Raw genomic sequence first — 15,349 nt, forward strand, 5'->3', positions numbered from 1 at the left:
TTCCAGCAAAAGCAGCTAGCAAAGGTGGCAATGGCATGCAAAATGGGCAATGGCAGCATTTCAAAACAGGCAGTGCAGCAGAAAGAGCCAGGCACGCAATGGCTTTGGCATGCAGAATGAACCAGGCAGCAGGGCAGCTTTGTATGATTGCAGCAACAGCTTGCAGGCAGCATAGCATGGCAGAGCGTGCAAAATGAGCAAGGGTCTAAACAGGTAAGGTTGGTGCTTTATATAGTCCCTCCCATTAGACGTAAGCATCATGTGAGGGGGTGTACTTCTCGAGTTGTCTGCCCGAACTAGCTCCGCAAGCATCTTAGTTATAAAATTAAGAATAAATTGGCAAATTTCTCTGTGAAGTATATTTTATTCATTTTGATAAATAAACAGGTAAGTGTACATCACAAAATAGATCTACACTGTGAGCTGACTGCACACTAGCATGAGGCTGTATTCATTCTTAATTTAACGTTTGAACAATGGGAAGTATTTTAACAGGTAAGTGTATTGTGTATCATTGTCCACATCAAGAACCTCACCGGTTTCATTTGACCAAAAAAAGGCAAATAAAACTCAATATGTCTTAAAGTAAAATTAAATTCACAGCATGAACTGGCAACACAAGTGTAGATATAAGGTAAGAACAGACTGTAAGCTTGGTTCCAGGTCTTTTCTTCAAGAACAGGGATCTGATATATAAATATACTGTGAAGAATGCTACATCTGCTTCAGTCAGAATACAGTTTTCATCCCCACTTCACACCTTTGTAACACTATGCTGGACATTCCTCATAACATCCAGAATTACGCTTAATCATTTTTTTGGCAAAAGAGCAGCATTTATTGTTCATGAACAAAATCATCACCAAATATGCCAAATATAACACTCACACATTCAGCCCTGAAACTACAGAGAACACTAACAACAATGCAAGATAACATTTATGTCTCAAATAAAACATTAAGTCTCGTGGAGCACTAAGACTGTCAAATATATTATTTTACTACAGATTACTGATTAAAACCATCCGGAGAGCAACAAAATGAATACAATACACTTAGTGCTGAAAAGGTATGGTGTTTTCGCTCTTAAAAGACAATTCTTGACTTTGTTCTTTTTTTTTCTTTTCTTTTTTTGCTTCAAGGGATTACATGTAGAGGGGTCACCAAAGCTCAAAGAAAGCACAAAACCAGTTTGTTGCTGATTACGGGTAAACAAATGAAACATACTCATTTAGTGGTTTAAGAAGTTAGACCACAGTCTTGCATCATGCTCCACTATTTGAACCTCAGTGGTTAAATTTTGTTTTGAATCCTCTCTGACGATCGTCTGTCCTCAGCCGTCTGATAAAGATGTTTCGACAGACTGCAGTTTCGAAGCCAGTTTCAGTCGCTCAAAGTTAAACTCAGTCCCATCCCCTTGCCGTTTCGGGGACCGGTTGTTATGCTAGACGCTGGGTGAAGTTTGCTGGAAAGAGTCCTCTGCTAGCGCCATCCCCTTGCTGCAACCAGTCACCTTCCTTGATTCCTGTGAGCCAACCGGCATCCTGAAAGCAAACAGGAAGTGTGCTTTGGCCAATTTAAAATAACTTCCGTGGAAGACGTCAAGAAGGCATAGTATTTGGATGGCTGGTCACGATGAGAGATCAAGAGGAAAATGAGAATACCAAATACTATTTTTACAATTCAATCATGGCTTTCAAGACAGGCTGAACTTTTACATCCCGTTGTTTCTGCTGATAATTCCTTATTTACAGATAAAGATTTTTCTTTGATTATTTCCTGATTATCACAGATTCTATTGTATCGTGCTATGTGTGCTAATGTTTTTAAATTGTAAGTATACTGAATGGTAAATGGTTGAACATTTGTAAATGTTGTAGGTATACTATAATATTCTCAAGATTCTTACTGGTACTTCTTACCACTATCACATGCAGTTCTACTTTATGGTGATATGCACTTGCATCCTCTTCCTGGCTGACTGTTGGTGCACAAAATTAGTGCCCATAGTATCACCCAGGGCGGGAGTGCACCAATTACATAGTTACATTATCAGCTCATCATCTTTGTGATATGACATTTTCCTCAATGATTTACATATGCTGCATATGTAGGGGCGGCCTGTAGTGTAGTGGTTAAGGTAAATGACTGGGATACACAAGGTCGGTGGTTCTAATCCCAGTGTAGCCACGATAAGATCCGCACAGCCGTTGGGCCCTTGAACAAGGCCCTTAACTCTGCATTGCTCCAGGGAAGGATTGTCTAATCAACTATACGTCGCTCTGGATAAGAGCGTCTGCCAAATTCCAATAATGTAATGTAATGTAAATAGTGCAACAGCATTCTATATTTGTGGGTATTCTGCTACGATGAATATCTCTGCATCCAAGTTCTTTGATTACTTCATAACCACAGAACTATGAATGTGTAGAAAGTAGAAACATGTTGGTTTGCCACTCTAAATATCCACAGCACTAACATGTTTAAATTTGTGAAGCTTCTGAGTGATGATATTCTCCTACCTGGTCTTCAGCTGTTGCTGTGGGGACCACCAACACCACGTCTCCCTTCTTCATGTCCAGTTCGTCGCTGTTTGCCGCCTCAAAGTCATGCATAGTCTCCACCTGCCAGACACAAGAGGCACCATAATGCTCTGCTTCCCCCCTGCTGATCCAAAAAGGCCAGCTACACAGCCTGGATACAGTGGCAATGTGTACATTCATATCTTGCTCCAGGTATACACTTGCTCCAGGTATACCTCATATAGGGGTATTTGTAGTGATTTAGAAGGTTAAGGAACATGCCTGGGACCCGCAAGGTCGGTGGTTGGATCCCTGGTGTAGCCACAATAAGATCCACACAGCCGTTGGGCCCTTGAGCAAAGCCCTTAACCCTGCATTGCTCCAGGGGGGATTGCCTCCTGCTTAATCTAATCAAATGTACATCGCTCTGGATAAGAGTGTCTGCCAAATGCCATTAATGTAATGTAATGATGTGGTTTGTGAATTACTGGAACCAGGCAGGCCTGTTAATTGCGACAGAGGAATGACCAAACAGAAAGTTCTCATTTGTACGCCACAGCAAACTAAAAACAGACTGTTCTATAAAGGAAAGCATCTGTATGTTTTTATACTTTACTGTGAGGACATACGAAAAGATGAAATTAAAAACATTTCGGGAATGAATGACACTTCTCTAACTGCAAATAAACACACAGAACGGCCAAATAACTGTTATTTTCAGTGGCAGCACTGATCAAATCAATTATTTGATGGGTTTACAGGAACATGTTCAAAGCTAAATCAACTCTGATAAGAGAAAATTCTAGGTTGCAGCCTGATAAGAGTGCTGCTGGTTCCTCATTGGTTGGCTGGCAGGAGGATTCAGTACCACTGGTCCTCATTAGTTGTCTCATAGCAACATAATAAAGTGCTCAGCTTGAGGACAGGCACATTGCAGCAGCGTTACATTTATACTGTAGCACTATCAGCTTGCTTGGGGTTATGGCTTGTGGATTAACTGCAAAATAATAATAAATACCAGTAAAATGGCACTGCATATGATAATTTTGCCTTGGGCAGTATTCCCTATAACTATCATAAATAGGCAATTCCCTTTACCCTTTTGCTTTGTACTTTACACCTCTTAATTCTTATATTCAAAGACTCCTATTTCCATATTCTACATGTATTTTTATCAAATTTTTAATTTTGTCTTGGGACAAGAGTTCAATGAGATTGTTGTGGCAGAAATATGCAGTATCAAACAATACATTTTGAAGATCATCTTTCGTGTCTGGAGTTTTCCAACCCACAGGCAATTTCAAACAACAAATTCACACACAACCGGATTTCCAGTCGACGCCAAAGTAATTACCAGCTCCATAAAGGGAACAGATGTGGGAGTAAGAAAGGTACCACTGCCCGTCTTTTAGTGGAACAAGGGCCTACGCCTAATCCAAACTGAAAGGGTAATGACGGTGACTCAAAGGTTAATAAGCGGGACTCAAGAGATAGATGAGGTTGTTGTAGTGGGAAGAGTTGGTGGGGAGTCAAGTCACATTTATTTATAAAGCACATTTAAAATGACTACCGTTAACCAAAGTGCCGTACAATTTCATATATATGTAAAAAATAAGTAATAAATGTAAAAAAAACAGTACTGTAATTATAATACATTGAGATGTAACAAAAACTGCCACAAAGACAGTTCTCATGTGGAATTAAAAGCAATGAAAAAGGAGTGAGATTTGAGCTGGGATTTGAAGGTGTATTTGGATGGTGCGGACCTGATGGAGAGGCGCAGTTTGTTTCACAGTCTCGGTGCGGCCACAGCAAAAGCCCTGCCACCCTCTGCTGGAGCGAGACTCGGGAGATAGATGAGGTTGTTGTGATGGGAAGGGCTGGTGGGGATGAGGGTACCTTATAGAGGAAGCCAGGAGGCAGACTGGAGACTGCCGCTGACACATCGGCCTTGTCGGTCTCGGGTGAGACGGGGCCCTCTTTCGACGACTCGCCCTCCGGCAGCTCCCCGTTGTCGCTGGGGGTAATGGGCGAGACGATGTCGCCGTCGTCGTCGCCCTCGTTACTGGACGCGGGCTCGATCACCACGGAAGGGATGGGCATGTTCTCCTACGGTGGCGAGTGAAGACAGGGTCCACACAACATGAACGATGCATGCATCATGAACGTCTCCTTACTGGATTGTACATATCCAATTGCCACCCCAATTCTAAATGTCCAAATCACTATTTGCAACCTATAGCCATGTCCAGGGGTCCCTACTGCCCAATCTTCCAAAACATAAGGTGACACCAGCCTGCTTCTTTTCACACTGCAGACCACGGATAGGCTTGCAAAGAGTGGAGTCAAAGGAAGACCTTTCATATGCGGTTTTGGCATGCAGTCCACAGGTGCGTGGTCGCTAAAGAAACTTGGACCTCTAACTGACTGACCTGTCATTCCCTGAGTGACGCAATCACCATTTACGCATCACCCTGTGGAGCTACCAGCCACACTGAGTCGGCACTGACATGGGCTCAGACAGCACAATGTGGTACCTTAACAGAATGAGTCACCTGGCAGCACAATTGCTTCCAATTCAAAAACATGTCCACCATTTTTGTATTGAAGCCATACAGTATGCAACTTAATCAAAAAAGAGACATTTTGAACGCTATCATTGTGTGGTAAAATTTCTATATGTGCAAAACCATCACCAAATACAAACAAAACAAAGCACAATAATAACTCTACACATCGACGCATATTCCAGGGTCACAGATGTGAGGATTACCACAATACTGACAGTGACGTTTCAGGTCACACAAGCTCTCAGAGCCAACTAAGACGTTCTTGTGTAACGACTGCCAAAAATAGATTTTATCAGTGCAATTGTAACGACAGAGCAAATTTTTTGCCTGAGTCTGAGGTGAGATTTCAACCCCAGCCTCTCACTCGTGCAAAGATTTGTTAGACAAACATGTTACTAGTCAGCTAAAGACAAGATTGCCTCTAGCCAAGGGAGCGTTGTTGTGGTACCCTGCTAAGAGCCTTCGCTTTCACCACACTTCACCATGCTTACTAGCTGCTCACCCTGCTACACAATCACACATAAGGCCACTCCAACACTGTAAAAAAACGAATCTCCTAGAAATGAGCTGATGAGCTGTCCCTCACTCGGCTGAATTCCATGTCAGCAGTCAAAGCCGATCACAAAATTTGCTATTACCATGGGGAGAGGGGACAGGCATTTAATCGCAATGCTCATTAAGAGAAATACAGGGGAAAGAAACACCTGAATTTGGTTGGATAAGTACCTCCTTCGCCCCAGTGTCTTCGTTAACCTCTTTCTCACTGTTTTCCTCCCCTACTTCTGGAGCAACAGTCTAAAAGATTTTTAAAAGAGGAGAGCCAGAGTTGAGACACACTCAATAGGAAGTAGTATGAGGGAATCGCACACATGCTCTGGGTACAGCACATCATGGGGCTAGGGGTTCAGGCGAGGCAAGCTGGGGCAGTTATGGGATCAGGGAATTCCAGGTACATTGACTGAAGGAAAATCAGCAAATAAACAGTTGAAGTGTCCCTGAGCAAGACACCTAACCCCCAAATGCTCCTGACGAGCTGGTCGGGGCCTTGCATGGCAGCCAATCGCCGTTTGTGTGTGAGTGTATGAATGGGTGAATGGAGAAGCATCACTTGTACAGCACTTTGGATAAAGGCACTATATAAATGCCTGCCATTTACAATTTACCATTTACCAGCATGAAGTCACCTTTCAATGCTTCTCTTCCCATTATAACAGTAGGATAAATCTATGTAAATGTAAACACACCCTATGATGTGAAATGTTTTATCAGCTGTTTCACATTACTCTACATATAGTGTCTAAACATAGCTGGTGATATATTACTGGTTCCATCTATATTTGTGTCGGTTTCATGAAACACAATTACCTATGGTAGGCCACTGAGTCATACTACAATGAGTGAGTCATACCATAATGTCATTTGCATGCATCCTCAGTACTGTGCCAAATAACTATGGCACTGATGCTCTAGCACTTCCCAGGGGTATCACAAACAACCATTTAATTGCGAAACCCATAGCTTGCCCGCTGCTAACGGTAACCAAGGCTTTTGGGTTCACTCTTGATGTTAACATCTAGACATTTAGCATGTTGCTTGCATTCACTTATTCTGACAATGGGGAAGGCTTGAATGATGACAGTTGGTGGGAATGGGGGGGTTGACGATGGAATAAACAAAAGGTTATTAGCGCCAATGCTGCTAATTAAACACATGCTGGAATGTGTTTCATCAGCCTGCCCATAGTGAACTATGAGACGGACTAGGGCCCTACAGAATCAGGGCTATGCTGCCATGTAAAGCAGCTGGTCTTATAGTAAAAGCCCTCTGTGAAAGGGGCAGGCTCAGTAACTGCACGGTAATTAAGGAGGGGCACACACTGTTATTGTGTCAGTCACAGCCAGCGGCCTATTTGCTGAACATTGAACCGTGGAGCTGAGGGTTACAAATCCAAACTGGAAAGCTGCTATAGTGCTCTACTTATGGGGCTTGTAAACTGTCATGGGTGTCAACCAGCCAGTTAATTAATAGTTCATGTAAATCTGATGCAGAGCATGGCAGAAAAAATTTATATTTACAGCAATTGACTAGGAAAATTAAATCCAAGTTGAATGAATTGAAGCCTTATTTGTTTATGCCACTTGGAGTTACAGCCACTTGTAGCAGCAAGTGGCATACAAGTGGAAGTTTCTGGTCCACTGTACACACTGAATCACTTTAAATGACATGTTTTTACTTGTTATCTGTAGAGCCACCTGGTGGTGAGGAGGATTTAGATATACTATTTTCAATGAATGCAAATGAACTCTATCTCATCCCAGTTAACTAATTGCATTGGTTACACTGGATACAGCTCCACAAACACTGGCTGTATCAATAACACCATAAGGATATTACTGCATAAGACATTATAGGAGGGAGGGGGCCTTGAGGAGGTTTTCAGTTCATGTTATCAACAACAACATTTTTGTAAACAGAGATTAAAGTGTTAGTTAACTAGATGGCTAATGAATATACTGTAGACATGCAAAACAGTATCAAAACAAAACAATAAAAAAACAAGAGCAAAACTTCTCACACCTTCCCACAGAAAAATATGAGAGATTATATTAGAGCTAATTAAACACAGTTTACAAACACAGTAACATCTTCTAAATTAATTTTGTCCTTTGTATTACTATATTCCTAAACGGACACAGACCAAACCTAAACAGTGGCTTACATCGCTTTTAACCATACAGACCAGACAATAGCATTAATTGATAACATTACAATCATCAGAATGTTGAGACAAATTACGAATGAGGAGGGTATGTATGCACAATGTATGCACACACAGTAAAGTATGCACAATGATTTTTACCCTTTAAATAATTTATATTACTCAAAATAATACCTGACATGCAGCATGATGATGGTCACCAACACATTTACAGTACAGTACACTGGTTGTGCACTTTTCCAGTTAATGAAGTACAATTCACAGTTACTCAAAACATAATTAAAAAAAATAAAAATGTATTTCACAACACTGATCTTTTTTTACTAAAAATGCAATATGTACAACAAATACATCCTTACATTCACCTCACAACTGTCAACCATTCACTTGAATATAAAATGTACAAAGCCACAACAGCATAAATAATATTATTATGATAGCATTCCTCAACAGGCCTTGACTTTGAATTAAATGAGCTGAAACCAAACATAAGTTGTTTCCATTTTCAGAGGCTGTCATTAATGCTATCGTATCTAAGACAGTGGTTCCCTCATGAAAATCCTTCTCAGACATGATTATAACAGCATGTCTATTCATCGGTTCTGGATAGTTACCGGAGACTGCTCTTGGGGGGACTCCACATCCTCTGAAGTAGCCTATATTCAAAAAGAGGTGATGGCAATTACTGACAGAGATAGAAAATAAAATATGCCTTGTTTAAAATATGAGTCTGACATGGTTTCCACAAGCTTCTGCTTTCTTTTGTTCTTTCTTGCCTTCATTCCTTATAAACCGTGTTTTTTTTGTGTGTATCTCTTTCTTGTGTATATCATGTGTATCAAAGCATTCTTGCGTATGTATTTCACACCCAAAGGGAATATACAATGTTACAGATTATATATCGCAGAAAAGCTGCTGTAAGCGAAACAATCTCAAAATGTTACATTGAATAGATACATTGGTTTGTTTCTATTTTCGGTAAAATACTGACATGGGATAATACAATTTATCCTAAAACCATGGTACATTGATCAAAATATTATCCCTTTAAATTATGGAGCATGTGTACTCCGAGAAATGCCAATACCACAAACAACAATTGAACAATTTTCCTCACTGAACTGAGTACTTCCAAGAAAGCCAACCAATAAGCATGTACTAGGTGGGTATGACTGACAGGTATGAAGACTTTATTGGTAGGCATTACTGACAGGTGTGAAGACTTTATTGGTAGGCATTACTGACAGGTGTGAAGACTTTATTGGTAGGCATTACTGACAGGTATGAAGACTTTATTGGTAGGCATGACTGACAGGTATGAAGACTTCATTGGTAGGCATTACTGACAGGTATGAAGACTTTATTGGTAGGCATGACTGACAGTTGTGAAGACTTTATTGGTAGGCATGATTGACAGGTGTGAAGACTTTATTGGTAGGCATGACTGACAGTTGTGAAGACTTTATTGGTAGGCATGACTGACAGGTGTGAAGACTTTATTGGTAGGCATGACTGACAGTTGTGAAGACTTTATTGGTAGGCATGACTGACAGGTGTGAAGACTTTATTGGTAGGCATGACTGACAGGAGTGAAGACTGCACTGAGCACCAGGCCTTGGCACAGCTCAATCTGAGATAAGGGTGGAGATAATTACCGGAACTTCTGCGGAGGGGGATCCCTTCTCTGCCTCCTCAGTTGGAACAGGTTGCTACATGTAGAAAGAGGTTATTGGCATTCGCAGTCACCCAGAGGTCAGGGGGGTGTTCTACAAAGCAGGATTACCGAGTTCTCTGCACAAAGAAAAACCCAGAATAGCTATTTGGGGGCGGCCTGTAGCGTAGTGGTTAAGGTACATGACTGGGACCTGCAAGGTCGGTGGTTCGATCCCCAGTGTGGCCACAATAAGATCCACACAGCCATTGGGCCCTTGAGCATGGCCCTTAACCCTGCATTGCTCCAGGGGAGGATTGTTCCCTGCTTAGTTTAATCAGCTGTAAGTCACTTTGGATAAAAGCGTCAGCCAAGTGACATGTAAAAGTCCAATGTTCCAGATTTGTGGGGTCCCGATTTTACTCAATTGCATCAAGCTAACTCAGTAATTCTGCTTTGTGGAACAAGCCACAGATCTCAGTCTTGAAGAAGTCTAAATAACAAATGGTTAGTTTGACAGATACTGTAATAGTTGAATAAATACTGTAAAAATGTCTATACTGTAGATACATTTAGCATTAATCCTATATCTCTTAATGTTTGTGTATCTTGGTTTTGAAGAAGTATAAGTATAATGACCCGCCAGGTTATAATTATTCAATATAAAGTGTTAAATTAATGTATGGGGCTATGTAATTTAAAAAAATAAAATTATTCTATACCTTTTCTCAAAGTGGTTCAATTATTGAAAGCAAGGAACCGCATTCTGTACATCCAGAAACTGTGATTCCATGTTTTAAAAAAGCTAAAATTAGCCGTGCTAATTATAAATTAGTCTTGCTAATTCTAAAATTACCCTTGCTAATTATAAATTAGCCTTGCAGCTTGGCCTGAGAGTAACATAAAGACTTTGGGGACTGGGGAACCAATGTAATCTGCCGTGTCTCACCTGCAGCTGAAGCAAAGCACATATGGACATATTTCTCCTTCTATATAGTATGACTTCAGCTTCCCTTATGTGGACGATGTCATAGCCATAATTACCTCTGGGGTTTCAGCTGGGCACTCTGTCTCAGCCTCGGCGGTTGGGGGTATCTGGGGGTACAGAGGTCATGGCTGTTATTGCAGTGTTTGCTGGGGGCCTCTCAGCAAAAGGCTTTAGCACAGTGGTCTCCAACCCTGGTCCTGGAGAGCTTCAGGGTCTGCTGTTTTTTGTCATTATTCTGCACTTAATTAATCAATTACAGCGGTTGATTACATAGTTAACTCATCTCACCTGTTTACCTGGGTCTCAACAAGGTGCTGATTTTAAGGTGTGAACAAAAACTAGCAGATCCAGTAGCTCTCCATCACCAGGGTTGGAGACCACTGCTTTAGCAGGTATAGCTATGAAATGAAGCTCCCATCTCATACAGGAGGGGCGAGGATGCCTTTAAGCATGGTAGGAACCAAACCTGGCTCAAAAATATAATTGTTTTGGATTTGCATTGTGATTAAATTACTTGTCTGTGGTTGATTGATCTGGCCTGGTGTAACAGAGGCAGCCAAAAGGCAGGGTTGGGTGGTGGGCCAGGGATTGGGAAAACAATTTATTTGCTACAATTTCCCTCTGGGAACAATGAAGTACTATTTATTTGAATACTGCAGCTGCTTTAATACAATACAGCCTAAGTGGAACTGTAACAGAAATGACTGTACGGAAACCTCCACCAATCATGTAGAATACAAAATACAATTCAATTCAATTTATTATTGCCAGGCTTAAGGGAAACAGCTTAATCTTTGCCTGTTCAGCTATTATTGAGCCTCTGACTCACTATTCTATAGTTTATGTTTTCGGTTGCCTGTAATTGAGTATTACAGTTGATATAAAGTAAACCACAACAGACATTTTTGATGACTTTGTTGTGACAAAGAATAGGACTATTCAACTGGCATGCCTGACCATACGTGGCCCACCATACGTAGATGCACTCTAAGTCCTTTGCTTACAGAGAAGAAAAAATAGACTCATGCATCACAGCTATCTGACGGTGGTCTGCATTGCACCATTAACATGCCACCCACTAGTAACAATGATGCATATTCTAAGAAGGCATCTAACTTTGTTTATACATCACATTATTTTGTTTATGTATAGATATGTTTGACCTGTCTGCACCATTATTAACAACAACAAAAAAAACACAATGGAAAACTACAGTATAAACCCTCTACATCATAAACACATGAAAATCTGCTTTATTTGGTGTACTGTAGTTGGGCTTATTTTACAAAAGAAAATGAATGTTAATTTTCACCAAAATATATAGCCATCAAAAGACTAGATTTTATGAATTTCATGCTACAAGATGGATTATTCAGGTTTGTATTAATCTTTAAAATCTGTCGATGCTTTGGACAGTGATAAAGGCCTAGACAGTGGTAAAGGCCTACAGACATTGTTTATCTCTGGGCACAAGAGGATAAGATCCTCCAGATTAATGTGTTCTGCTGCAGAAAACATTGCGATTACTCAAGCAGAGTAGATATCCGCAAAATGGGTTTGCCATTAAGAGTGTCTCGATTGATTAATACACTTCATTGATCAAAACATGCACAAGACAAGCACATGCATAACTGGACAAAAAGTAAGTATTGGTTTCGCATCAGCTTTTAGATACAAAAACAAATGGCCACTTTACAATACATTAAACTAATATTCTCAAAGAAACGAATAAAATCTCTTAATACAGAAAAAACATTAAAATAAATAATGATGCAAATAGACAATATTTTCACAGCATCGTTTGTACACTAAATCACCACATCGAAACTACATGCAACAGTTCCATTGTATCGGTTCCATTTTTTATTCTGTGAGTTCAAGCAGGAACAATCATAATAATTTGCTATTTAGCTGATACTTTTGTGCAAAGCGACTTACAGTTGCTTGGACTAAGCAGGGGACAATCCCCCCTAGAGCAATGTGGGCCACTACACTACAGGCTGCCCCGATTACTGAAAAATGTCCACAATATTCAGTGGCCCAAATTGAATCTAACTACAAAAGGATTTGTCCTTGCATTGGAAAACTGCAATTACATTAAGGACAGAGCATTGTACTCAGATTGGATTTGAGGGGACATGCTTGTTCAGAGCAGTGCACTTGTGATTTACAGATCAAAATCTTGATCATACACTTCCTATAATTTAGGAGGAAAATATTATATGGGAACATCATTTGAAACATCAGTAATTCTTCTCCAGATTGACCGTCTCAATCTAGAATCAGTCGATCAATCAGCTCCCCACAAGCAATTATGGTAGGGGTGCACAGCAAAGGCGATCCACTTCAGGATTTTGTGCCAACATCTGCTCTTAATTATTTAATTAGCTAAATAATATCTTGTTCAGACATTTGTATATGCACCAGTTACAGCTGCAGACTGCAAGTGTATCCTAAAGATCGCACTGTGACTCCTGAATTATGGCAATCAGCAGGGACTCCTCTACTCGAGGGGGCGGAGTGGTAGACTCTATTCTAGAGTCGCTGTTATGTATTTAGCTGCACAATCTGAATCCGATAGCAGCCAGTTCATTAAAAATTTTTTTGTCAAAAATCAACTTAATTCTCTCATTTGCATTTTCAGTGTTACAGATTTTTCAAAATAAATACAGATCAAACATTGCATGATCGGATTGTTCACAAAGAAAGAATACTTTTTTCCCCTTTGTCCGGTGAAAGTTTTTATACATATATATAGGCAATGAATGACAGAATGAGAAGCTCTGGATGGATTTCTCAGCATGTAGGAATTGAGAAGGATAGAGAGGTGCAGCTGAATTAAAAGGTTCACACAGAAGAACAGAAACCAGAGGTGAGTAGGTCTCCATTACTATTTTGTATCTCTGAACAACAAGTGTTCTATCCTCATTGAGTGAATTGCTTTCCTTAATCAATTGCTGTGCTGCTTCACTGGATCAAAAAGTGAAGACGTTCAGAGGAGGCACTTCACAATATGAATAATTTTGTCTCGTATGAGTGAGAAAACTCACTGAAACAGCTGCTGGAAATGAGAACAGTGACCTCAGTCTGCGACGTGATTTTGTTTTCACAGCCGTGGATCACGCTGTACTTAGTACATTGAGTAAATTGCAAACACAAATCTAAAAATAATATTAAGACATGGGCTGTCTTCCTCCCAATTATGTTGTTATTCCTTTCAATAAGCCTGCCATCAGGAAAAAAAACATGGTAATTTAATTTGATTCTGTTTATAGAAGTAATAACAGCTGCCAGCCAGCCACCATATGCATGTGAAATATCATGGATACAGCAGTATTTAAAGACAACCAACAGATAAAGGGGAAGCAACAATTAAATATGGTAAAAATATGCATGGACATTATCTCTCTCTATATATACACACTCAGTGACCTGTACACCAGCTTGTTAATAGAAATATTTAATCAGCCAATCATGTGACAGCAACTAAATTAATAATAGCATGCAGACGTTGTCAAGAAGTTCAGCTGTTGTTCAGGCTGAATGTCAGAATGGGAAAGTAATTAGATGAAAGTGCTCACTGATTGTATATGTGTATCTATATAAGTTGGTTAAAGTCACAGAATCCAGTGTAACACTCTTATCTCACAAGCACAGAGAACAAGATGATTAAAATGAATGAAAACAATTCTCTTCAACAGGTTCCCTTAAACTGAGATCAACTAATAGGTACTTTGCACATGCTGGAAAGGTAATGATATGATAACAATTAAGACAAATTGATTTTGACCTGAGTTCATAAAGCTTGTCAAGGTAGAAGTGCTGCCCTGGGATTATCTTTGCCCTTTAGCTCATAGTGGAAAGTTAAGATATGGACAGAGGAAACTGATCCGAGATCAGCACTCATACACTGATATGCATTATGAATGTGGCCCCAGGTCCTCCACATGCAAAGAAACTATGCATAGGATTTATACCAGGGGTCTCTATAGTATCCAAAAAGGGCGGGTGTGGGTGCAGGTTTTTGGTTTAGCCCAGCGCTAACGCGCTTGATTCTACCTACTGTATCTACTGTACATCACAATTTAAGACTATCATTAGTTAATTTGTTGAATCCTGTGTTGTAAAAACTCACACCAGCCCTTTCTAGATAAGATTGGACACCCCTGATTTATACAGTAGTGGACACGCACCCATGTACAACTCATTTACCAAAGTCATGTGGTGTGGAGGTCCCGTACGTACCTCAGTGGACTCGGTCACCCCACTCACCGGGGGTTCCTCGGGCACCTCTGCATCCCCCGCGGCTTCAAAGTCCTTCAGAGGGGTCAAGAACAGGAACACATTAACACAACTCTGATATGAATGTCAACAATGAAGACATGACACTTAAAACCTGGGCACTGTACTTCAGCTGGGACTTTGCCAAATTCTAATTCATGTTTGACTTAGTATTTATTTGTCTATTTATATATTGGAACTTCCAAAATTCATCCATCATCCATAATGGTTTTTAATCATTTTGATTCAGTAAGATTTACATTTTGCAGAACACGAGAAACTTACACTATCTTCACTTGAGGTGTACTGTGGTGTGTAGTGTCACTGAACTTGTTAAAGTCTGACTGCTGGCCTTCGAAGTGTCAGTTTAAAATTATTTGTCTCGTATATAGTTTATAATAATTTGCAAAAACCAAAAAAATCAGGTCTTTCAGAACAAGGATTTACTTAATTTTACTCAAGTTATCTTGCCTCCATTGTTTTCATAACGCAATCGATCACATCATGCCATGTTAAACAGCAAGGTCAGCAGGCTACATTTGTCACTATTGATCACCTTACAAGTTCTCTTGAAGCCAGTGTGCATGACTGATAAATAATGATTATTCCGGGTATGTT

At 40.2% G+C, this 15,349-nt stretch overlaps 1 protein-coding gene across 2 annotated transcripts in view; it reads right to left on the reverse strand.

Annotated features, from left to right (window-relative positions):
- Positions 1-344: 344 nt before the first annotated feature.
- Positions 345-15,349, reverse strand: part of amph (amphiphysin) — a 109,518-nt gene continuing 94,513 nt past the window's right edge. Inside the window, exons 18-25 of one of the 2 annotated variants that reach the window (XM_061240745.1) lie at positions 14,696-14,767; positions 10,507-10,557; positions 9,467-9,520; positions 8,426-8,467; positions 5,819-5,887; positions 4,422-4,631; positions 2,523-2,624; positions 345-1,544 (exon numbers count right to left, since the gene is read on the reverse strand). In XM_061240745.1, the coding sequence (XP_061096729.1) occupies positions 1,440-1,544; positions 2,523-2,624; positions 4,422-4,631; positions 5,819-5,887; positions 8,426-8,467; positions 9,467-9,520; positions 10,507-10,557; positions 14,696-14,767 (705 nt within the window). In that variant the 3' untranslated portion in view covers positions 345-1,439. The remainder of the gene's footprint in view (positions 1,545-2,522; positions 2,625-4,421; positions 4,632-5,818; positions 5,888-8,425; positions 8,468-9,466; positions 9,521-10,506; positions 10,558-14,695; positions 14,768-15,349) is intronic. The other variant, XM_061240746.1, reaches the window with a different exon arrangement.

This window comes from Conger conger, chromosome 4 (assembly GCF_963514075.1).
Source record: "Conger conger chromosome 4, fConCon1.1, whole genome shotgun sequence".
Classification (NCBI taxonomy): Eukaryota; Metazoa; Chordata; class Actinopteri; order Anguilliformes; family Congridae; genus Conger; species Conger conger.